At 42.0% G+C, this 23,100-nt stretch overlaps 1 protein-coding gene and 1 long non-coding RNA gene across 10 annotated transcripts in view; both read left to right on the top strand.

The window, feature by feature from the left end:
• Positions 1 to 591: 591 nt before the first annotated feature.
• On the top strand, positions 592 to 3,577 carry LOC129336836 (uncharacterized). 2 transcript variants are annotated; one of them, XR_008597753.1, is made up of 4 exons: positions 592 to 831; positions 1,550 to 1,591; positions 2,249 to 2,278; positions 3,403 to 3,577. It is a non-coding gene; the product is annotated as an uncharacterized LOC129336836 (long non-coding RNA). The 2 variants fall into 2 exon arrangements; XR_008597752.1 differs by having other exon boundaries at positions 592 to 1,190.
• Positions 3,578 to 5,450: 1,873 nt separating this feature from the next.
• The window catches only part of SEC31A (SEC31 homolog A, COPII coat complex component), a 59,823-nt gene continuing 42,173 nt past the window's right edge, over positions 5,451 to 23,100 (top strand). For 7 of the 8 annotated variants that reach the window (XM_054990166.1, XM_054990164.1, XM_054990163.1 and 4 more), the window contains exons 1-8: positions 5,451 to 5,606; positions 12,047 to 12,129; positions 15,203 to 15,326; positions 16,726 to 16,924; positions 18,185 to 18,280; positions 20,172 to 20,312; positions 21,731 to 21,873; positions 22,576 to 22,675. In XM_054990166.1, coding sequence (XP_054846141.1) covers positions 12,051 to 12,129; positions 15,203 to 15,326; positions 16,726 to 16,924; positions 18,185 to 18,280; positions 20,172 to 20,312; positions 21,731 to 21,873; positions 22,576 to 22,675 — 882 coding nt within the window. In that variant the 5' untranslated portion in view covers positions 5,451 to 5,606; positions 12,047 to 12,050. The remainder of the gene's footprint in view (positions 5,607 to 12,046; positions 12,130 to 15,202; positions 15,327 to 16,725; positions 16,925 to 18,184; positions 18,281 to 20,171; positions 20,313 to 21,730; positions 21,874 to 22,575; positions 22,676 to 23,100) is intronic. The other variant, XM_054990160.1, reaches the window with a different exon arrangement.

The raw sequence follows: 23,100 nt of genomic DNA, 5'->3' as shown, positions 1-23,100 counted from the left end.
TATGTTTTGGTCATAATATATATATAATATTTTGTATATAATACATGATATATAAACATGCATATAAATATATACATACATGTGTGTGTACAGGACATTATTAATTTGATGTTACATTTGTGGATGTCCTATTTAAAAAAACTATAGGATCCGTGAGGATCCTAGTTTTACTTTCTTCCCTTAAAGTTCCGTGAAAATTCTAGCAAGAAGCCCCAATAAGCATCTGACCAAGTTTGTTCTAGTCCGGACAAAAATGTATACGAAAATTCCACAACACTACTGTATAATTTTGCAGCAGCTGCACAGCCACACAGCTGATTTCTACATATATACCTTTATCGTCCTCTATGGGCGTCGCTCTACTGGGCGTTATAATGGACGGTGAGAAAACTGTTCTAACTTGAGACCGGAAGTATTAAGAACTACGTTGTAGCTGACTTTCTCTACGGGCTCATTCATTATTAACTCCCCGAGAGCTATCAATGAAAAGGAAAGGGCAGGAACCAATCAAAAATCGCCGTAGCTTGAGCCAATGGGAGCTTGACTTCGTTCATTGTGACGTCATCAAGTCAGTCTCTTGTAGAACTTCCTCTCTTTTCGGTTTCCTGCCGCGTGCAGCGAGGGCTTGAAGAGGAGGGATGGAGGGAGTAGAAAGGCGCCGAGCTAGGGACTTGGCGGGAGGGTTTTTTTTTTAATCCCCCCCCCCCTTTTTTAATCTTTCGGTTAAATGGACCGAAACTACAATGCCAAGCCCACGGCAATACAGCCCGGAAAACCCACAACAACCATAAATGGAACAAATTTGTTCGATTTTGCTGAGGGGCTTGAAAGGTACCCGTTTCTATTAGATGTTGGCTTGCCAACCTCCAGATGAGGCCTGGAGATCTCCCGGAGTTACAACTGATCTTCAGACTACAGAGATAGTTCCTCTTGGGGAAATGGCAACGTCACAGGGTGGACCCTATGGTTTTAAAACCCACTTAGGTTGCTCCCTTTCCCGAACCCCAACAGGTTCCTTCCCCAAATCTCCAGGAATTTTTCAACCTGGATTTGGCAACCCTATTTGAGAGGGATGCCTTGTTCCAGAACCAAGTCCCCCCCCCCCCCCCGCCGCCGCCCCAAGTATGTCAGTCAAGTGATCAGGCTTCCAGTATGATTAGCAGGAGTGAAGGACAGTAACAGAATATCAGGTAAAGGACTGTCTCAGTGGCAGAGCACGTTTTCCTTGCCTAAGGGAACAGATTCTACCCCTGATAGCAGATTGGAGTAGACAGTACTGGGCTGGATGGACCAGTACTGCCATGCCTGTATAAGGCAGTTTCATATGTTCTTGTGTTGTGGAATATCTTGTATGTTTGATGCTGTGTCCGATGATGAAAACCTTTTATTTGCTGTTCACATAATGATTACAACATGATTCATATTTGGATTGAGGACACAATTCAAAGGACTAGGCCATTTGTGTTATGTAAACCTTTTGTATGTATGTATCATGTCTAATTATGTTTTAGAGAAAGTAATTGCTTGATTTTTGTCTTTGATTCCTAAGGAATTATGCCATAGCCAGAAATGGGACCCCAAGTTTCTTGAGGTGAGACTATTCCACTGGATCACGTTCAACATATTTAAGCCTTGTGTTAATCTTGCTGACTGATGTAGTTCTAAAAATGAGATTTAACGTTCTTTATTTTACTTCAATGGGACTTACTTAAATGACACTGATATCATTACCATGGAATACTCTTAACATCTCTGCTATAAATAATATGGACCCATCCGCCCCCAACTGTAAGAGTAGAGGGTTTTTTTAGAATATGAAATGAAGCCATCTTAGCAGATATTAAGCTTCTGTGATAACACCTGTGGAATAAGTACAGTTAGTAAAATTAAATTTCCTTGTATGCAGAACTTAGCTTTTGGGGGGATGTAGTATAAACGGTTCTTAAAACTGTAACCTGCTATTTAAAGAAAACTTTTGGCCTTGAGTGTTTTTCTTTAAGGATCTAAAATGATATTGACATTCCTGGTGATTTTTATATTCTCCTGTTTCTTCCCTGGTGTCCAATGATTAAAACTTCTGCTGTTCACATAATGATTTGCTGTGATTATCTCTTGCTTGGATGAGGACACAGGATATTAAAAGTTTGATAGGATTCTTGGACACTTCAATTCATCCTGCAGAAGAGAATGCAAAGAACACTTTGCTTGGTGGTAAACTGTATGACGATAAATTGTTTTCCATTTTCAGGAACTGAGGACTGTCTCCAGGATGGCCAAGGTAAACTTGCTAGTTCATTTTTGAGAAAGCAACAAAAGTACAAGCTTGTTCACTCAGTATATGCCATGTCCTGCACAACAGAGCCTAACTTGGGGAATGCACTTGGTGTGTTACTGGGCAGTTGTGATCATGGTCATTAAAAAGTACTTACGGCAGTTATGAGAACTGCAACTATTTCCTCATTTGTGTGGTGAACACACATACAATTGCCTTTTGTTCTGTTGATTAGTCTGTTTCATCCAACGCTTCCTCCAAGGAACACAGAGGTGTATACAGAGTTCTCTGTTTTTTTTTCATTACAACCTGTATGATAGGGTAGACTGAGACAGTGATCAATAAACTTCATGGCTTAGGAACCTGGGCCTCCCGACATAACCTTGCATTCTAACCACTGCTCCATCCTGTCTTTCTACTTAAGCATCTACCATCAAGAAGATATGAGGTCAAAAGTATGTGGGGTTGGATCCAACCAGCTTTTCTGCTGGAGGAAACGGGAGGAGAGCCTCCCCACTGACCACAAAAAAGTCTGTGCTATCATGGGTCCTGCATGAATAAAAGACATGCGGCGCTAGGGCTACAGAAAAAGCATAAGAATTAAGTGAGATTCAGTTAAAAAGCTGTCTGGATCCCAACCCATTATCTTAAACTTTTTGATTTATCTGCACAATTTAAACTTCATATTATCAGCTCATGTTTGCAGAGGATATGATGGCCTATTCTCTAATAGACCTGGGCATGTCTCCACTGAACCGCCCACCCTTTTTGGACAGTGGCAAATTGGCTGTATAAAGTATTTGAGTAGAACTGGATGGTAAATGAGCATCTAATAGTACTTTTTACACTGTTTGCCTATATTTAAAAAAACCCTCCAGATAAAGGCTTTATTGTATATATTGCTCTTGCATCCTGGTCCTGCCGGAGTTGGACTGACCTTCAGCAATAGAACTGCACCATGTACATTCCAGCTATTCTCTGGGCCGCACCTCATTTCTTTTAGAAAGAAAACTCAGTGTTACACAACAGACTGTAAAAGTGCTAATAGAAAAATATTGCTGATATAGGAGTCGGGAACAAACTCCTGAGCTTTTGAAAATAATTTTTGTTTATGATCTGCTTTATTTTAGATCTTTGGAATATATGTGCCGTCTTTAATTTACTTCTGATTCATCCATTTACGTCGAAGATCTGGTAGACAAGATCCTGTACAAAAAGGGAAACCTCTGAAATTATTTAATGACTTCTCCAAAATATATTGAGGGAGTCTAATAAATTATTTTCTACTGGGTTTGATACTTGTAATTTTAAGGTGTTTGCGTTCTCTAATTGTGCTCTCATTCCACAGCATAGTCAGAATCTTAGCAGCATTGGTCTCAATGGTCTGGAAGGTGAAATCGGATAGCCATGGCTTCTTCAGTAATCTCAGATGAGGTAGTTTAAAATAGCCCACTTGAAGGTATTACAGGAGTTCTTTGGTGGATCACGTCTGAGATTTACATTGCAGTCCTAAGCAGAGTAACTCTAGTCTAAGCTCACTGAAATCAATGGACTTAGACTGGAGTAACTCTGCTTAGGAGTAACATAGCCTTAGGAATGAGATTTGCACTGTGGTCCAGAGCATGGATACTCAGAAGTAAATCCCACTTTGTTCACTGATACCTAGTTTGAAGTATGTGTATGCATCTAGTATTCAGCAAGAGTCATGTTAAATGGACATACTTGCTGTTTACTAATCTCCAGGTGGAGTTTCTGGTCTTAAACATTCAAATTGGAAGGATGTGTCCTTGAATAAACTGGGACTTATTCCAAGTAGGCCTGCTTTGGAACAGGAACTGGCTTGTGTTTTCATTTGCAGGCATCATTCAGAACTTAACAAAAATATTTTATCAAATTTATACCCTGCTAACATTAAAAGCATAATAAAACCACCTCTTAAAAACATTAAAAACAATAGCTATGAAATTAAAAACCATTTAAAACAATTAAATCCAGAGCTACAATAAATAGAAAAACAACAGTCAAAACATTGGCCGGGAAGCAGGGATCGCTGAGGGAATGCCAAATGGAACAAAAAAGTCTTTACCTACTGGCAGGAGATGGCAACAGAAGAGGACAGAATAATGTAACTGGAAAGAGTCCCAGAGACTTGATGCTATGATTGACAAGGCCCTCTCCCAGGTTGCAGCCCATGTCATCTCAAAAGGTGGGGGCACCCAAAGCAGATCTCAGAAGATGACCACAGTGGTCAAGTGGGTTCATAGGGGAGTAGGTGATACTTGAGATCCAGTTAGCCGTGTTAGTCTGTAGTAGCAAAATCGAAAGGAGTCCAGTAGCACCTTTAAGACTAACCAACTTTACTGTAGCATAAGCTTTCAAGAATCACAGTTCTCTTCGTCAGACTTCCAGTCTGATGAAGAGTTCTGGAGAGTTTGAAAGCTTGCACACCTTTATGACATTTGGGTTGGGTCCTAAATAAAAGATTCTGTGGCTTTTTACTTTGGACCACTGTGGGTACTCAGAACTTTTATTCTCTCAAGAAATTCAACATTGGGGGAGAAAGAGAAGAAGCTGTTTTGCTCCACGAAGAAAAAAATAGGCACACTGGGATGAAAGCAGTCAGCTTGGCTTATCAAAGAAGGTGCCTCCCCTGCTCTTTAAACCTTTCTGGAGAGGTGACTTAGTCATAAAGGAAATGCACTTTACCCATAAATTAGGGTTGCCAGCTCCAGTTTGGAAAATTCCTGAAGATTTGAGGCCTGGGGAGGGCAGGGTTTGGGGGACAAAGGGACCTCACTAGGGTATAATGGTATAAAGGCCACCTTTAAAAGCAACCATTTTCTCCAGGGAAACCGATCTCTTTGCTGAAGATCAGTTGTAATACTGGGATATCTCCAGGATGCACCGCAAAATTGGCAACCCTAAATCCCCCCTCCACGGCAGCCATTTTCTCCAGGGGAGTTGATCCCTGTGGCCTGGAGATTCCGGGAGATCTCCTGACGGTTGGCCTCCCCTTACGGCTGGCTCTAGGCCTCGCCTGAGGCGAGCTGCTTCAGACGAACGAGGCCTACTGCCATCGAAGCCTCCGCCCTGGCAGGCCTCTCCTCCCCGTCTCCACACAGGCAGGCCCTGCCCAGCCGGCGGGCGGGCCTCATTTGGGCCCGGAAGCCGGCGGGGAGATGGAGGCGGCGCTCCGGTTGCCACGTTGAAGCGGAACGTGGAGGAGCCTTCGGTCCCGGGAAGGAGCGAGGAGGAGCGGAGGCCGCAGCCCAGCCCGGCCATTCTCCGCCCCCAGGGAGGCGACCGGGGACCCCAGCTAGAGCTACCCGGGCAGGTAAGGAACGAGGGGGAAGGAGGACGGGGCGGCCACCCCGCTTCCTTCTTCCCTCCCTCTCGGATTGTCAGGGTCGCTTCCCCTCGCCACAGTGGGGGGACTCCTGGGCTCCCCTCACCCTCTTTCCCCTCATTCCCCTCCTCAGGTTTGTGAGGGGTAGTACGCTGAGGGCTGCCATTATAGTTTGAATTATTGGGTGAAGGGCATGTGGGGGCATTGCTTTTCCAAAGGGGTGCCCCCACCTTAAGCTGGCGAATGCAAGTTTGGGCAAAGGGGAATCCCTCCCTGCACCCCCCCCCCCCATTTCTGGGCTCAGAGGCCCTTCTTTGCTCTAGAATTGGCTGCGCCCCCCGCCCCCCTGCAAACCTTTGGCTTCATGGAGGTAAGAGAGTAAGACCCCCAAGAAAGTAAAAAGAAGGGCTGGGAGCTTCTGAACTCTCTTGCTTGTGTGCCTGGAAGCGGTGGTAGGGGGCTTGCAGTTTATGGGAAACATGAGTCAATGGAGGGGGGGGGTAACTTTATTTGTAAATTTGGAACAATGGCCTCTCCAGGGCTTAATAAAGACAGGATCTTACCAAGAGAGCTTTGACTCAGGAGTTCCTGCCCTGGAAATCTAGTTGGTCTTTAAGGTGCTACTGGACCTGAATCTCGCTCCAAGCTAAACTCTCTCGCTTGTGTGCCTGTAAAGGTGGAAAAAACTTACAGTATATATGGTGCATGAGTCAATGCGGAGCAGCTTTATTTGCAAATTTGGAACAATAGACACCCCCCCCCCCCCCCGTTTAAAGACATAGAATCTGACCAAGAGAGCTTTGACTCTCTGGAGCTCATGCCCTGGAAATCTAGTTGGTGTTCAAGGTGCTACTAGACCTGAATCTTGCTCCAAGCTCTCAAAATTCACTTGCTTGTGCGCCTTGTAAGTGTTGATAAGAGGCTTGCAATATATGTGGTGTCCCTGGCTGTGTTCATTTTTGCATGAGTCAGTCTGGAGTAGCTGCCTGCCCAGACACATATTTACAAGGACTGAAAACAGGTGCACGTCCATACTTTTAGTACCTAACCATGAAATGACAGGCTGCATTAAATACACCCTTTTGCATATATCTCTTGAGTGTGAGCACAGCAAAGGGCCGGGGTTAAGGGAGGAAGCTATCTGCATTAAGGTCTTGAAACTAGCAGATAACTTTTAGCTTTTGCTCTGCTTTAAACAATTGTGCATTGTTGTTAGTTTATCTGTATATTAAGCACCACCTGCCCATGCTAAGATATTTCTGGTTATTTTAATGTTTCATGACATGGTGGGGTTGCCTGTTTAAGACCTATGCAAGACTTCGCTTTTGCTTAGGATTCATTAATTCTGAATGGTAAGACTAACTACCATTTCTTAGGTCCTTACTCAAGATCACTCAAAGCAGATTACTGGCTAATACCCATCAGCCATTATATTGTTTTCACTCTCAGTATGGTTTAAGTGGTATAATGGCATCCCCACCCCTCTGCCCCGGCCACATGCATTTATGAAGTGTGCTGATGAGTTGGGGATCTTGATCCATGTTAATGTGAAAACTGGGAGGATGGTTGCTATTTGGGGTTAATTTACATAAAATTCTAAAATGTCATTCTCTGTCAGTGGTGTTGGTTCTGTATTCCCTGTTACTAATGTGGATTGCAACCGGTCCCTGGGCAGACTTGCATGAGCGTGAGTTGGAAAAATCCACTCCTTAATCAGGAGAACGATTTAAGAACTTGATCAGCATTAAGTGATCTTACGCGTGTCTCTTTCTGTGCCTTATTAATCTCTCTGAAGGAGAGGCTGCCTTTTGAAGCTGTGCCAGTATCAAAAGTTTCAGCTCTGTCCACTCAGTACAGAGTGGACAGTTCTTAACATTCCTGATGTATCCTTTTGAGTAGCAACTAAGGCAAGGTTGCAGTGACACTTCCAAAGTACAATAATTCAAAAGTGCTAAAGTGTTTCTAAGTCTTTTGGAGAAATTTGCCCAGTGCAAAGGGGGCAAAAATCATACTGCTATTTTTATTGCATTTATTTTATTTACTTTATTTATAGTTTCCGTTCTCTCCAGTAGGGACCCACTGTGGTGCATGTTGTTCTTCATTTTATCCTTACAACAGCCCTGTGAGGTAGGTTAGGCTGAGAAAGTCTGATGGGCCCAAGGACATCTGGGAAGCTTTCATGGCAATATAGGGAATCAAACCTGGATCTCTTGGATTTTAATCCAAATAAGAAATAATCAGTCACCATTAAAAAATAAGAAGTTAATTTTCCTGTTTGTTACCACTTAGGTTGCCCAAGGTTCTTCTTTAAGTAAGAAAGCAACATTCCATTTTCTGCTTTTTAAGATTAGCATGTGGCTAACTGTAAATTCCTGTTGCATGATCCGTTGGACATTCTTATTTCAGGAAATATGATTTATGTGGCAGTTACACATTAACTGAAATGAAATAGTACGATTGGTTATTACTGGATTGGTACTAGTGATATACAAGATGTAATGTGCGCATGATAGTGTCTTTCATTGAATGACATGTTCTTCAAATAAATATGCAAGCTTTTAATTAATTCTGTGCAACTTGATGATATGGTCTTACACTAGCTGAAAGTGTAAGAAACTCTTGAAAGCTCATACCCTGGCAATCAAGTTGGTCTTTAAGGTGCTACTGGACCCAAATCTTGAAGAAACTCTTGTGGTTTTTTTTTAATGTAAAGAAACATTGAATACAAGAGCTCTTGAGGCCTATTGTTAATCAGTTTCCTCTTCCAGTTGTTGTGAAAGAACTTAGAAGTAACATTATGTTATATAAGCAGCACAGTATGCGTCTGTTATATAGCCACAAAAGACAGTGCTTACTTAGTTTATGATCCGTTTCATATATGGAATTACTCTCCATGTAAAGAATTGGTCATGTTGGAAGTTCTGGATTCCCAAAATTAATGATTGCAAATGTTTTGTAGTGGCGATATTCCCTGCTAAGGAAAATGGTTGTTCCAGTGCATATATTTGCCAAAGATGCGCTTTCAGGTTTTTAAGCCTCTGCTATAATGCTGTGTTCTATAATATAGTTTTCTGTTTCAGAGACTGTTGACTAAATAAAAAGAGTGAGCAATTGAGGGGCCACTGGCGTAGTCCTGTTAGCTTTGAAGGAAATACTAATTTAAGTGACTGACAGATATCTGCAGAGTAATTTTATAGTGGTTTTCTGAAATCAGAGTCTCTTGTTTACTCTTTCAGCATTTTTGTTGCTTTGTAGTCTCATGAAAGTTAGTGTGAAGTAAGCCAGAGTTCTAACAGTATTTTTAGTTAAAATATTAAGAGGAAGCTGTGGTTATAATGCAATTCTTGGCTGTTGGCCATCAGTATTGAAGACCACATTGTCCTTCTAGAGATGTTTGGGAGGAAGACAATTGCAGACCCTATTACTGTTGTTATAAACTGAACACACTGGCATCCTACACAGAAGACTTCCTCATACTGGTTGCTGGTGGATAATTTTATTCTCTAATCCTGGGCTGCAAGTAACATTTATTAGTTGTACTTTGTTGATCAGCAGATTCTGCAGTTTGTAAGGAAATTTATTGAAAATACTTCTATCCTGCTTTTTTCCTTATACAGAACCCAAATGCAGGAGTTAGAACGGTTAGGGATTGAAAAGCTGTATGCCTTAAAATAAGACATGGCTTTGATCCAACCAGCTTCTCTGCTGGTAAAAACAAAGGCATCCCTTTGACAATTTGAAAAAAGGTAACGCTGAGAACCATAGGAAAGCCATGCGGGCAGTTCAAGTGGATACATGGTAGATACACATGGCTTGCCACGTGGTATATTGTCAACGTTACATAGAGCCAAAAAAATCTTGTTCCGGGGTCCGTAGCGATACTGAGCCATCCAAGAACAGAGAGATTGAAAAGCATATAATAGCATCTTACTTGCTTTCCTCCGTAATTAAGTTCGGTGTGTGTGTGTGTGTGTGTGTGTGTGTGCTTGTATGTAGTGAGTCATGTAGTTTTCCATCTTTAATGGTGGGATGTGAGTTTGAAGGATGCCACAGAAGTGTGATTCAGTCTAGAGGATGAGATATGAGAGAGAGATGCTGAGAGATGTACCATTACCATTTCCAAGGTTTTGTTTGTGCATAGATGGGTAGGACTTGGAGAAAACCAATAGACTGCACAATCACATTGCATCCTAAGTACTTCTCGTCCAGTCTCGGTTGATGCTACACCTGTTGAGTGTCCCTTAGATGGATGGGTAGAGGTTGAGGCATTCTGTAGGTCAGTCTCTACCAGTTAATCAGAAGTAAGTAACAATTACTAGAAGGAAGCTGTATTCTGCTTTTTCATAATTTTCTGCATTGGGAGGCAAAATGAACAAAAATTGTAGGAGTTTCCATGGTGTCTATGCTTGCTATTTGCAATGAATAAAAATAAAAGGAATGTATTTTTTTGTTTCATGCTGCTTTGAAATGACCACAGTATATTTTGCTCGGGATTTCAGCGATCAGTATATGATTTAGAATATGTTTTATCCTATGTTTATTTGAACCTTCGTAAAGTGTCATAAGCATTTCCACTGGGTAATGTGTCTGTAATCTCATTGGTGGAGAGTGGCCCTGTTCTTCTCACGCATTGCAGTCATGCTTTGCTGCTTGTACCAGTGCTCAGCCAGCCCTGATGGGGCTTGCATGGGATCTGAAATAATGTCTAGCACACAGAGAATTTCCCTTTGAGTTACACCTTTAGCAGGTAATCTTTAGACATTGCTTCTTGAGAGCAATTGGATTAAATTCCTGTGAAAATGTCTTTTTTGAAAGATGGTTTCCTCTTGTATTGATTGGTTTTCTAAAAATAAGGTACGGGGGAAGATACAGCAGTAAGCTGTATCCCACTACAGTAAAACGAGCCCCCATCCATGCCTGAAAACTAATATTGGCATCACCTGTCCTTACAAGCGGGCATCCAACTGTCTTTACAAGACCCTATCCAGGCTGCAAGCCCGTTCTCTTGCCACTTTGGGCTCCCTTTGCTGAGAGGTGGGGGTGGGAGGAGGAGAGGAGATGAATCATAAATGGTCTTAAGGAGAATCTGTGATATGATCTTCATGTTATTTCTGACTCAATGAACAAAAAAATTAGCTTTATTTCTGAACTTGAATGTGTGGGATGAGAGCAAAGGTTCTGGCCCACTTTATTATACTTTACATGGCACTGTTTCTGAAAACCATCCATAAGCTTCAGCTAGTTCAAACATGACAGCTAAGTTACTGGCAGGCTTTGGATATAGGGATTTTATCATCCCCATGTTGACATATTTGCACCAACCTCTTCTTTGTTGCTAGACACAAGTCGAAGGTCAAGTTTCTTGCGTTTAAAGTCCTAGATGCTGAAGGCCAGAGTACCTGGAGGACTACCCCTCCAGTTACGATCTCCCTCTCAATGCTTGCTTGGCACCTACCTTGCTGTCTTTTAGGCACCAGGCGGAAACGTTCCTGTTTGCCCAGATTTTTAATTAATGTTTTATCACATCTCTTTTAGGTTTTTTTAGGGACTTTCCCCCTCCTACTGATGCTGATGTTTTATGATTGCCTTTTAAGATGGTTTTATATTAGCATAATCATTCTACAATGATGTCTAGGATTTTTGTTGTTGTTGTTGTTGCTGCTGGGATGTTAGTTTTGCTCTACTCATTAGTTTTGCTCTGCTACTTTTATTATTATTGCTGCTGCCTGGAGACTCTCTCTGGAGAATTGACATACAAATCCACTAAATAAATAAACATTACACATTTGTGTCAGGATGACAAATGGGCCCATTATGACAAAACACAGGACTAGAGATTAGTATTGAATGAAATAATTTGGTCAAGCCTCTTCCAGGTTTATGAACAAGCTGACTTGTTAGACCAAGCTGAGTTGTGAGACCAAGTATTTTTTTCCCTAATTTTTTCAGATTTCTGAAGGTTCTCCATCTTGTGAGAATGTGGAATAAGTGCTTTTTTTTTAAACACATCAGTCTGCCAGAAATGTACAGAGGTTTCATTTCAGCTATTACCTCTTTTAAGCATAATAAGTGAAATGAAACCCTTATGTATTTTGGCAGGACAGCGTGTAAAAAGAAAGCCTATTTCACGTTGTATTAAATTCATGTTGGGGAAACAAGATCCTTGTAGGCACTTAGCTTAAGTTGGTTTCAGACTGCAGTCAAATACATTAGCATATTGTATACACTGTTGAATATTCAAAAGACTCTTTTGACCCACACATGGACTTTAATTTTATTTTTTCTCATTAATACGTGTTTTCTGTGTACTGTTCTTTGTTGGAGATTTGCCCTCCTTTCAGCACCCCTGCCTTCACCTCTGCTTTATCTGCATCGCCACATGTAAATTATATAGTCTGTTTATTATACAGCTGTGTCTTCTTTTTCAGCAGAATGAAGCTCAAAGAGATAGACCGCACTGCTATGCAGGCCTGGAGTCCTGCCCAGCATCACCCCATTTACCTGGCCGCTGGTAAGTTGTAGAAAGTTGTCTTGCTACTCCAATGAAATGCTATTGTAGGATAGTCTGATGCATTATTATCAGGGTTCATTTTGAGGGGGAACGCACAGGAACACAGTTCCAGTAGTTCTCCAAAAAGGTCACATGTCAGGTGGCCCCGCCCACCTGATTTTTGGCCATTTTGGGCCCATTTCGGCCTGGATCGGGGCCCAAAATGGCCAGGATCAGGCTCCAAACAGCCAGGATTGGTCCTGAAACAGCCAGGATCAGGCCTCTGATGGGTGGTGGATCACTCTTCTCCTCAGCACTGGCCCAATCCTGACCATTTTGGGCCCCTTTTTGACCATTTTCAGACTCTTTTTGCCATTTTGGGCCCAATTTCGGCCCTGAATGGCCAGGATTGGGTCCAAAACAGCCAGGATAGGTGATGTCAGGGGGTGGGGCATATGAAAATCAGTTATGCTAATGAGTTGTGCTAATGAGTTCCTGCAGCTCTTTTTCTATGAAATGGCCCCTGATTATTATTCTTCAACTACAGTTGTTTTTATTGTTTTGCTGTAGATGAGATTTATCGCTGCATTTTATTGTAGTTTGCAGTTTAATAGTATTTATTTGCCTGCTGTTGTTTAAGATTTTATGTACTGTGATTATTGCATTTTATTGTCTTTTATGATATGCATTGTATATCTTAATGGAAAGGTGGGATAGAAATATTTAAATAAGCAAGAGTATGTTAATATTCAACTGCAAAAAAATCATCTCTACATCTTTAGTAGAAGCTGGATGGGACCTGCCCATCTAGAAAAGTGATACTAGCAAGCAGGAATGTCAGATATTCAGACCTGTGCTGCCCTGGCACTTAGAAAGTTTAAATGCTTTTTGAGTCCTGACAAAATATCGTTGTCTTGAAGTTGAAAGACTAACTATAAACATAGATTAGATATGTGGAAATTCTCAACCAACTCTCTTAAGAAAACCGTAAGTTTGTTCACCTGGTTTGTCTGTGTGCTTTCAAAGTCGACTTGGAGACTCCAGCTGGTGTAGAACACTGCTGCTCACTTACTCTCAGGAACTAGATGGAGCATGTGTATCATTGCAGTCACTCCATTGGCTTCCCATCATTTACCAGGCTCACTTGAAGGTCACGGCTATTACATTCAAAGCCAAACACGTCCGTGACCCCTCATATCTGTGCAACTGGCTCTTCCCCATGTTCCACCATGGCAGCTTCGCTCATCTGAACAAGGTCTTCTGCAGATACCGCCTTGCAGTTGAGCAAAATCAACAGCTACCTGTATATGGGATCCGGCGCTTCTCCTGCCAATTCTGGATGCTGATCACAGCCACTCCAGCAGTCAGATAGGTGGGAGGCATTCCCTTTTGTTTTGTCAGACTGAAAGCTCTCCTTTCCCAAAGGCCAGGCTTTCCAATCTCAGGGTCTGTTTCTGGGATGTACCTACGCACAAGTCATGAATTCCAGACTCAGCTCAAATAAAACATAATTGTATTAGTTAAGGAATGTTTGCAAAAAGAATGAAGCACTCTTACACAAGTGACAAGCATTAAAACAAGAAAACCTTACTGTTGCTAGATAATAAAACTGCCTATCTAAAACTTGAGAGCTAGCTGCCTAAGCATCTCTGTAAGGCATCCGTTGTTGCATATCTCACCCATCCTTTAGAGTGCAAGTCGTCTCCCATGCTTAGTTGGTTCGGCATAAGGATATGCTGAGATGATGAATAGCATACAGCTTTTCTCTGGCATACTTGCATCATGATCTGAGCTTGGTTGAAGAAACTAACTGGGAACTAATTGAGCTGAGAAGCCATCTTTTCAGGACTCAGTGAATCACCCAGCAACTCCAGAACCAATCAGAGCTAAGCTGTTAATTAGTGTTTCAGCTGTGTGAAAAACTAGGGAGTTAACACAGGTCTCTGAGAACAGTCTCTCCAAGGTCAAGTCTCTGGGGAATTCAGAAACTTTTCCCCAGGTGTTACTAATCAGCTCTGCAACCACATATTTGAGCTAGGCCACAACGTAACAGTACTTACAGTTCTGAACCTAAGTTCAGCTATTTTCTTCAAAAGACATAGTCTCAGGTTAGCAATTTCCTTACAGCCTTGCACACATGCTTTGTCTGTGGTGGCTCTCACCCTATGGAATGGCCTGCCTGAGGAGGTCAGGAAAGCTCCCACTCACCTGGCTTTCCAAAAACTATGCAAAACTGACTTATTCAGGAGGGCTTTCTATCCAGATTATAGGACTGTGCCATAAGATATAGCTCGGAGAAAATTTCTGGTAGGGACATGGACTATATGCTACACTACTGGGTACTGTCTGCTGATGCAGATAAGCACAGCTAGGGAGTTTCCATATCGCTTAATGTGCCATATAAATTAATTATGCATTATTTCAGAAGATTTCATCTCTGTGCTTTACTTTATGCTTGTTTTCAAATTTCCTGCTACCGTACCCTGATGTATCTGTTTCAGTTAATATCCTAAATGTTGTTCATATGGTGCTCGCTTGGTGAATGTTCTAGCTTTTGATTATATTGTATCTCACTTGTACTGTATAATCCATCTTGGATCTCAGTGAGAAAGGCGGACTACAAATGGATAAATAAATGCTACTTGGAGTGATACGCTATGAATTTGTTAGTAAGCCTTAAAAAATGAGAGACTTCTATTAAACCTGAGGAACCCGTGGAGTAGAGTACGTCATACAGCCATCACCAAGAGTGATAATTTTACTTGTTGAACCAGCAAGTTTGAGCAGTGGTTATCAAAAGAGGCTGTTGTCCAGACTGACTTCTGAGTTATACACAGCCTCGACACACAATACTCCTTTTCCCTGAGAGATCAGCATCTTTCACAAGGGAGGGTGTGAAATGTTACAAGTGGTAAAATGTGCTCTGAAGTGGCAGGAGGATCTAAAACCTAATGAAGATTTAAAGAAAGGAAGGCAGCTTAAAAACAAAAATCTGATTCTGCATTCCTGTTTAAATGTGCTGAATTATTTTGGCGGTCAAATGGGACTATTCCTACTGTATGATGATGGTGAGCGGCTGTGTGTTTCTATGCAGGCACCTCTGCTCAGCAGTTGGATGCAACGTTCAGCACCAATGCCTCGCTGGAAATATTTGAACTGGACTTGACCGATCCTTCGCTGGATATGAAGGCTTGTGCCACTTACTCCTCTGCTCACAGGTATAAGAGCAGATTTTAAAGACAGTTGGCCGGTGTGATAGTAGAAGGTTAGAGGAAACAGCACTGGAGATCTGGAGACTGCATCTGTTTTTGCTCCAATTACGCAAATGGGATTTCACTTTAAAGACTTGGGCACAATCCAATCCATGCAGATGCCCAGGTGTGCCTGGGGTTAGGGCAGATATGTATGCATGTGCTCTGGATCCTGCCCTGGGGATCTGTGCACACACACACACAAATGTGCAGCCCTGTTGCTGTGTATGCTATTGTGCATGTGTCTAGCTAAGCAATGAGAGGGCCTCCATGCTGCTTGAAGCCCTGGACCTGTAGCTGTGGCTTGATTGTATGCAAATGGGCAGAGCATGTTGTAGAAAGGCAAGGGTGGGGGAGAATGCTGCTGGCCCAGATTGTGTGTGGAGGGGTGTATCTATAGCCTTGACTACATCTCTTGTATTTATGGAATCACGGATAGGGAAAGAGCTAGCCAGAGCAACACACTCGGGTTCTCTGGGCCTTAAGATGGCTGGTTCCAGGGAAGCCAGACCAAAATTCCTTTTATTGGCTCCTTCCTCCCTGGCTTCATAAGTGCAAGGGCTGTAATAGGGTCTGTAGGGAGCCCCTCCAGTAGCCTTAACGCATAGGCCAGTGCACGGGGATACGTGTGTGCAGTTGTTCCTGATCAGAAACACTGGGTTGTGCTCTTTTTTTAGATAGATGATCTGAATATCTTTCTTTGTTTTGTAGTTCACTGGAGTCCTGTGTAAGTTGACCTAGGAAGAAGGACTCTGGCTGCGCTCCCCTTTAACAGCTTTTGCACTAAGCTAGCAGCAGCTGTTTTTCATAACTAAGCTGTTTTTTCAATGGAAGCAAGAGATGCTCTCCGAAGCATGGTAAAGGAGTTGAAAAATTTCCATTGACATTGGACTGAATCCATGAATCTTTCATGGCAGATACTGTGTCAACAGGAGACATTGTGCATCCATTGACCACAGCTTACACGGTCACTGGAGGTGCCAAGAGTACTTAGACTGTGTTGTATCAAATTATGTTTATTGGCATAAGTAGGTCAAACTTTTTCGTTTCCGTGATCTAAGCCAAATTCAATATGTATAATCCTATAAAAATCTAAACTGTATGGCTTTCAGGTCTCTAAACTGCCTTGCAAGTCTCACTACTTTCTTTTAACTTGAACATCCCTATGAAACGGGTAACTGTGTGGCTTAAGATCACCCACTTTGTTTGATAGCAGAGCAGACATTTAGATCAGGACTGTTTGCATCGACACACAGCACTGTTGCCACTCTTCCGTTCATAGGAGAGGAGATAATTTCATTAACAGCCCGATGGGAGGAACATGTATTCTTTCTATAATTGATTCTCCCCTCAATTAATCTTGCAGGTATCACAAACTAATATGGGGGCCTCACAAAATGGAACCCGACGGGAATCTTTCAGGTGTGCTTATTGCTGGTGGTGAAAACGGAAACGTCATTTTGTATGATCCAGCAAAAATACTAGCTGGAGAAAGCGAAGTTGTGATTGCTCAGAAGGACAAACACACAGGACCTGTGAGAGCTCTGGATGTCAACTTATTCCAGGTTAGATTTTCTCTATTATTTGTCATGTACGAATATCTCTGTATAAAGGACTCTTTAACCCTTATTGATGCATCTGGAGTAAGTGATTTTGTATTCTGGTTTTAAGGTTACAGCTTAAGCTTTAAGGTTAATTTTTTTTGCAAGTTCTGTTTATGCTGTATGCATTGCCTTGGGGCTCTGTGATAATAAGTGGAAGTGCAGTTTATAAATTCAAAGTGTGCTAGTACAATTTTACATGTGGGAAACAAAATGCTTTTGATGCTAATAGCTTGAGGCTGCCAGAGATTTCTGGAAAAATTGTGATTGGTCTTGTAGACCATGTGGACGCCGTTACTGATGTTTCAAAAAGTAATGCTGGCATTTTCATTCATCTAGCCTGTTTTACTCTCTCTGTGTTACACACCTTGTGCTATTTCCAAATTGCTGTTTTCATTATATTCATGTGGCCATTTTTTCTCATGATTTCCTCAAATCATTTACTGCACTTTTGTTGATTTGAAATAGAAGCTTCTGAAAATAGAAATGGAAGCTTCTGGAGTGGTGGGGTGGGATAAAATGAAAGTAAAAACTAAAACTGAGCAACAGTTCTCACGTGTCACCCTCCAGGCACTGCACTGCTTTACTTTTAATTTGGTGAGTGCTAAACCACAATGAATGCTTCACTTTTTACACAATGGTAATCTATCGTCAGGAGCAAAGAATCTTGGCTGAAGCCATTTATAGCCAAGGACTATAATAAATATTGGGGAGGGGCGGCTTTTGATTCTTTTAGTGTTTAACCATCACAGCTTCAGACCTGTTTCTAAAACCGTAAGATTTAGAGAGTTCTTTCTCCTTTAGAGAAGCTGGTATGTACATTTCTAATGCATCCTGGTGGTTGTATACAGAAGCCTCAAGTGTTGCATGTTGTAGCTATAGAATCTAGCACGTGAAATTGTCCGCCTCGTCTCTTAAGCACCTCTGAAAAAGACCGCAATATAAAGACCTGTTTTGCTCCAGCTCTTTTCTATGTCTGCGAATCCTTGACCAAGGCTGCAATCCTAAGAACACTTTCTTGGGAGTAAGCCCCATTGAACAAAATTGGGCTTATTCCAAGTAGATCTGCTTAGGATTGCGCTGCCAATCTTAGAGCAGTCCCATATTAGTTGCTTTGAAATAGAAAGAATATTTTTACTTTGTGTAAACAATTCCTTGCTTTGGCATTCAATGATGAGGAAGGCTGCTGCCAGGAAGGTACATGTATTGTTTTTTCTGTTATAGACAAACTTGGTAGCCTCAGGAGCTAATGAGTCTGAAATTTACATCTGGGACTTGAACAACTTTGCGACACCAATGACACCTGGAGCCAAGACTCAGGTAATAGATGTATATTTTGCCTGAGAGTGAAAAAAACATGCAATTAGTAACAGGTGGGATAATGTATGTGATTGCAGTCAGATTAACTACGTGTTGTTTTCCAAAATATATTATATAGGGGTGTCTTAGAATCTCAAGGTTTTTGACTAAACACTGACTTTTTTGTTAATGCATCATTTAATGGACTTGGAGATTTCTAGTGATCTGCAAACTGTGTTAGTTTGAGAGCCAGTTTGGTGTAGTGGTTAAGAGCACGGGACTCTAATCTGGAGAACCGGATTTGATTCCCCACTCTTCCACTTGTAGCCAGCTGGGTGACCTTGGGACAGTCACACAGCTCTCTGGAGCTCTCTCAGCTCACAGGGTGTTTGTTGTGGGGATAATAATAACATACTTTGTAAGCTGCTCTGAGTGGGCATTAAGTTGTTCTGAAGGGCGGCATATAAATCGAATGTTGTTGTTGTTAAAAGCAATAAGATTTTTAAAAATATATGGATACTGTAGGAATGAATTGGGTTAGCACAAAGCTTTCCTAGGGGCAACAGTGTGCTTTGCCAAATGGATGAAGTGGGTTGAAATTGTCTTGAGAGATATGTGTAGTTCTTCTTTGTTTGGAATGTTTATGTGCTCCTTTTATCCTGGATCACTCAAAGCAGCTGACAATTTAAAATCACATTCTAGTCACCCCAAATCCATCAGGGACATCGATTATTCATACTTCTGATCTTTGCAAAACTCCAACAGGTACAGTACTCAAACTTCAAAAGCTTATTTCAGCACCCGCAGAAAAGCTCTAGAGAAGCCATTGGTCTTGGTAGAAGCTGCTACCCTGCCAGGAACACCTCCTGAGACAAAAATCAGAAAAACTTTATAGTCAGCAAGCCGAGATGATGATAAGCATTCTCTCTCTTCCCAGAACGAGGTAGCAATTCTGTCTACTGTCTCTAGGCAGGAAGTCGAACTGGAGAAGAGGGCAATCTGCCGGCACCATCAGTCATATATTATCCCACTTTTTCCCTGAGGATCTCAAATAGACACGCCTAGTTTCCCCCCTCCTCTATTTTATCCTAACAACAATGTTGTGAAGCTGATTAGGCTAAGAGAGACAGAGTGCCCATCTTAAGGTCAACCAATGGGCCTAATTGAGTAAGGATTTGAACCCGGGCTGCCCAGATCACAGTCTGACACTAATCTCTACACCACACTTACTGTCTAAATACATGTGTGTAATAGTCAATTGCAGTTTTGTTCAGTTATGCTACTCTTTATCAATCTTTCACATCCAGCCAGAACATAACGGTGAGTTTTATAGTTATTTAATAACCCAATAATGTGTTTAATCTGGTGTTTGAGCTGCCTCTTATGGTATTAAAGGGCCAGACATAGGGGTGCCAGTTGCCCACTGGTAGCAAGAAGCCCCTTGTCCCTGTTTCTTGGAGTGGCAGAAGAAAAGCCTGGGGCCAGAAATGACGGCCAGTGACACATGAAGTCACATCCTCTCAAAGTCCCTGATGTGGAATCAGTGACTGTCTCCAAAAACTCCATGATAAGTACCATAGAGTTTTCAGGGATGACCAGAGCATCACCTGACACATTGATATCACATCCAGTATTTTGGGAGGATATGACATCACACGTCGCCAGCCATCATTTCCTCCTATTGCCCCAAAAGTTCCTAGAGATGCTGGCCAATAGCCAGGCATCCCTAGTTGGACACCTCGGGGAGGAGGAGTTCTGGCACATGCTTTAGAATGTGTCTGTTTGCTGTTACATCCTTCAGTGGGGAGATGATTTTTTTGCATAGACCTTTTTGAATGTTTAGTTTACATTTACGGATGCTGGCTGTTGTGAAAAAATGACGTTACATTAGAATACGTTATTCTTCCAACAGCCTCCTGAAGACATCAGCTGTATTGCATGGAACAGGCAAGTCCAGCATATCTTGGCTTCTGCTAGCCCCAGCGGCCGTGCCACAGTGTGGGATCTCAGGAAAAATGAACCTATCATCAAAGTCAGTGACCACAGTAACCGGGTAATTATCCAGCCAATTTGTTGGAGACAGTTGCATTTATTAGATACTATATTTAAGATGGCTTCTCCGTCAACAGCCAGAAATTGTCTTCACTTCATGGAGGAGCCTGTGAACCCTCCCCCCCCCTTACATATGACATATTTCACAAACAGTGTACACGTAGCACTGTTATTTTTTTTTTGCACAATCACCTCTTGCAACTTCTTCAGAGAGATGGAATGGGGTGAAAATTTCAAAGACGTCCAGGTCTCACTAAGGTGAAAATAACCATGAAGGAGATTATATACAACTTCTGCTGAACACAGTATTGCAAGTGATCATCACCCCCTGTTCTCTCAGATTCTGACATAGCAGCCTGTGTCCTAACCACATTAAAGAAAATTTGAGGACATTTAAATTGTCTTAAGAGGGGTGGCTGACTTCTCTCCCTCTGCAGACCTAAATTATGCTGGAACCCCCCCCCCCCAATTCCCCAAACAAAATTTCAGAGTACTCAACTGCAGCAAGGGCAGGGAATTGGTGGAAGTTGCTGTTCCCTCTTAAGAAAATCTAAGGGCACTTACGTTTTCTTAACGGTAGGATCGGATACAAGCCAGTGTTCTGTATCTTTCATAACTTGGTTATCCATCATACTTCATAGAGGTGGATGGTACGGCACCATATTTCTGTTCATACAGCACAATCCATTCATTTGTACTCAGAAGGAAGTCGCACTGTGTCCAGTGGTGTTTACTCTCAAGTAAGTTCACATAGATAAGATTGCATCCTTTAAACAGCTAGATGCACATGTTTTGCGCTGGGCATGATTTGTCTTAGACACGTTAATCATTAGTGTTTTTGGCAGCACCTTTAGCTCTTGTTTTACACTGACATTATAAACTGAGTTTACAAAACTTAAGGGAAGTTAATGGAAATATCCAGATCAGAATTTCATTCGCTTTGCTGCTCCTAAATCACTATGTTGACTTGATTTGATTTATTTGGCTTTTAGCCCGCTCTCCCCATGAACGGACTCAGAGCAGGTAACAATATATTAAAAGGTACATTAAAATTTACATTTTACATGTGACACTGAAAAAATTGTTCACTTAAACTTCTTAGGCAACAAATTACTTTATTCTACGCATCCCATCTTTAATTGCTGTTGTGTTTCTGTATATGTTTTGACCTCCTTTACTCAGCCCCTTCCAGGTGGTGGTGGTGCTCCCACAAGTCTGAGAAATGTGTACATGTTCCACTTGTATGTATGCCAGTGCATTGAGAGCAGCCATCGGGATTGCTCCCACACTGCTCTGGCAGCTGCCGCACTAGGAAGGGGATCCGTGAAGCAGATGCAAGAATAGGGGCACAGCTTGCTTGTGCCTTTTCAAGCCAGCTTGATGGCAATAGAGTTGAGCACTGATTCTTGTTTTTTTCAGATGCATTGCTCAGGGCTGGCTTGGCATCCTGATATTGCTACCCAAATGGTTCTGGCTTCAGAGGATGATAGGTTGCCTGTCATCCAGGTGTGGGACCTTAGGTTTGCGTCATCTCCTCTTCGTGTTCTGGAAAACCATGCAAGGTATGTTTCTTTCCTCCATCCCTTATAAATACTACAGTCCACCTTCCCACCACTCTGAGTCCCCACCTCCTTATTGTTTCCATAACTATACGCTTTTCAGACCAGTGCTTAATTGCCCTGTTCCATTCAGTCTTTCTCCTCTCTTTTCGCCCTTGAATCTCATTCTCCATCCTTGGGCTGTCTACTGTTTACATGCTTCCTCTAGCCTACCACCACCCCCAGGATCCATGATTTTAATACCTTTAATAAGGTACAGGATGAATTAGGGCAAAATTATTCGGCTAGATAGTTAGATAGTGTTACTTAAGGCTTACGTTCTCCGTCTTTGCAAAAGTTCTGAATGTAAATGAGATACCTAGAGATAATTCTTTTTCCATATATGTTGTAATGACACAGTGATGTTTTTTCTGCGAGTTAAAAATTGTCTTAATACAAATCGTGTGTGTGTGTGTGTGTGTGTGTGTGTGTGTGTGTGTGTGTGTGTGTGTGTGAGAGAGAGAGAGAGGGGGGGGGAGGGGGAGGGGGAGGGAGGGAAGGAGGATAATGTGAATCCCCGAGTGTAGAAACTGATTTGATTCAGATAGCAAAGTCATCCTCTTTGACCATCATACTTTGAGATGGGCTGTGGGATGAGTGAGAGAATGGCGATGCTTTCCATACGTTGTGATATTTATAAAGTGTTGCTTGTGTCTCCTCACAAAGGGGTGTTTTGACCATTGCTTGGAGCATGGCAGATCCTGAGCTGTTGCTGAGCTGCGGAAAGGATGCTAAAATACTCTGTTCCAATCCAAATACTGGAGAGGTACTCGCAAGTAATTTTCATGCAAATGGTTTTCTTTTCTAGGCTGCATTAAAAAGCAAGCTAACTTTGCTGACTCCACTAGAATTAGACTTTGTATCCACACGTCTTCTTCCTCCAATATTTTTCTGTTATAAGATCCCCAGTGTGGAGTAAATGATAGGCTTGCGTTATAAATGTGACGGGTTTAAAATGTTCAGTGTTACTTTTTGTAGGGTGGATTTTTAAAAACATTCTTGTAGTTTATTGCTGCAGACTAAAAACGTGGCAGATAAAGCTTTAAAAGAGCTGATCTCTGCCTTCTGGCAGAATATAGGAACTGTTAGGTCTCCTTGGAGAAGCTGTTTTACAGAAAGCACCAGTATCATGAATGTCCATCTTGTTTCTTATTAGTTCATTTTTCTCTAAAGGATATCCTCCTTGATCTC

The sequence above is a fragment of the Eublepharis macularius genome, chromosome 10 (genome assembly GCF_028583425.1).
Source record: "Eublepharis macularius isolate TG4126 chromosome 10, MPM_Emac_v1.0, whole genome shotgun sequence".
Taxonomy (NCBI): domain Eukaryota; kingdom Metazoa; phylum Chordata; class Lepidosauria; order Squamata; family Eublepharidae; genus Eublepharis; species Eublepharis macularius.
The sequence above is the reverse complement of the archived record's forward strand: the minus strand, read 5'-3'. Positions and strand labels throughout refer to the sequence as shown.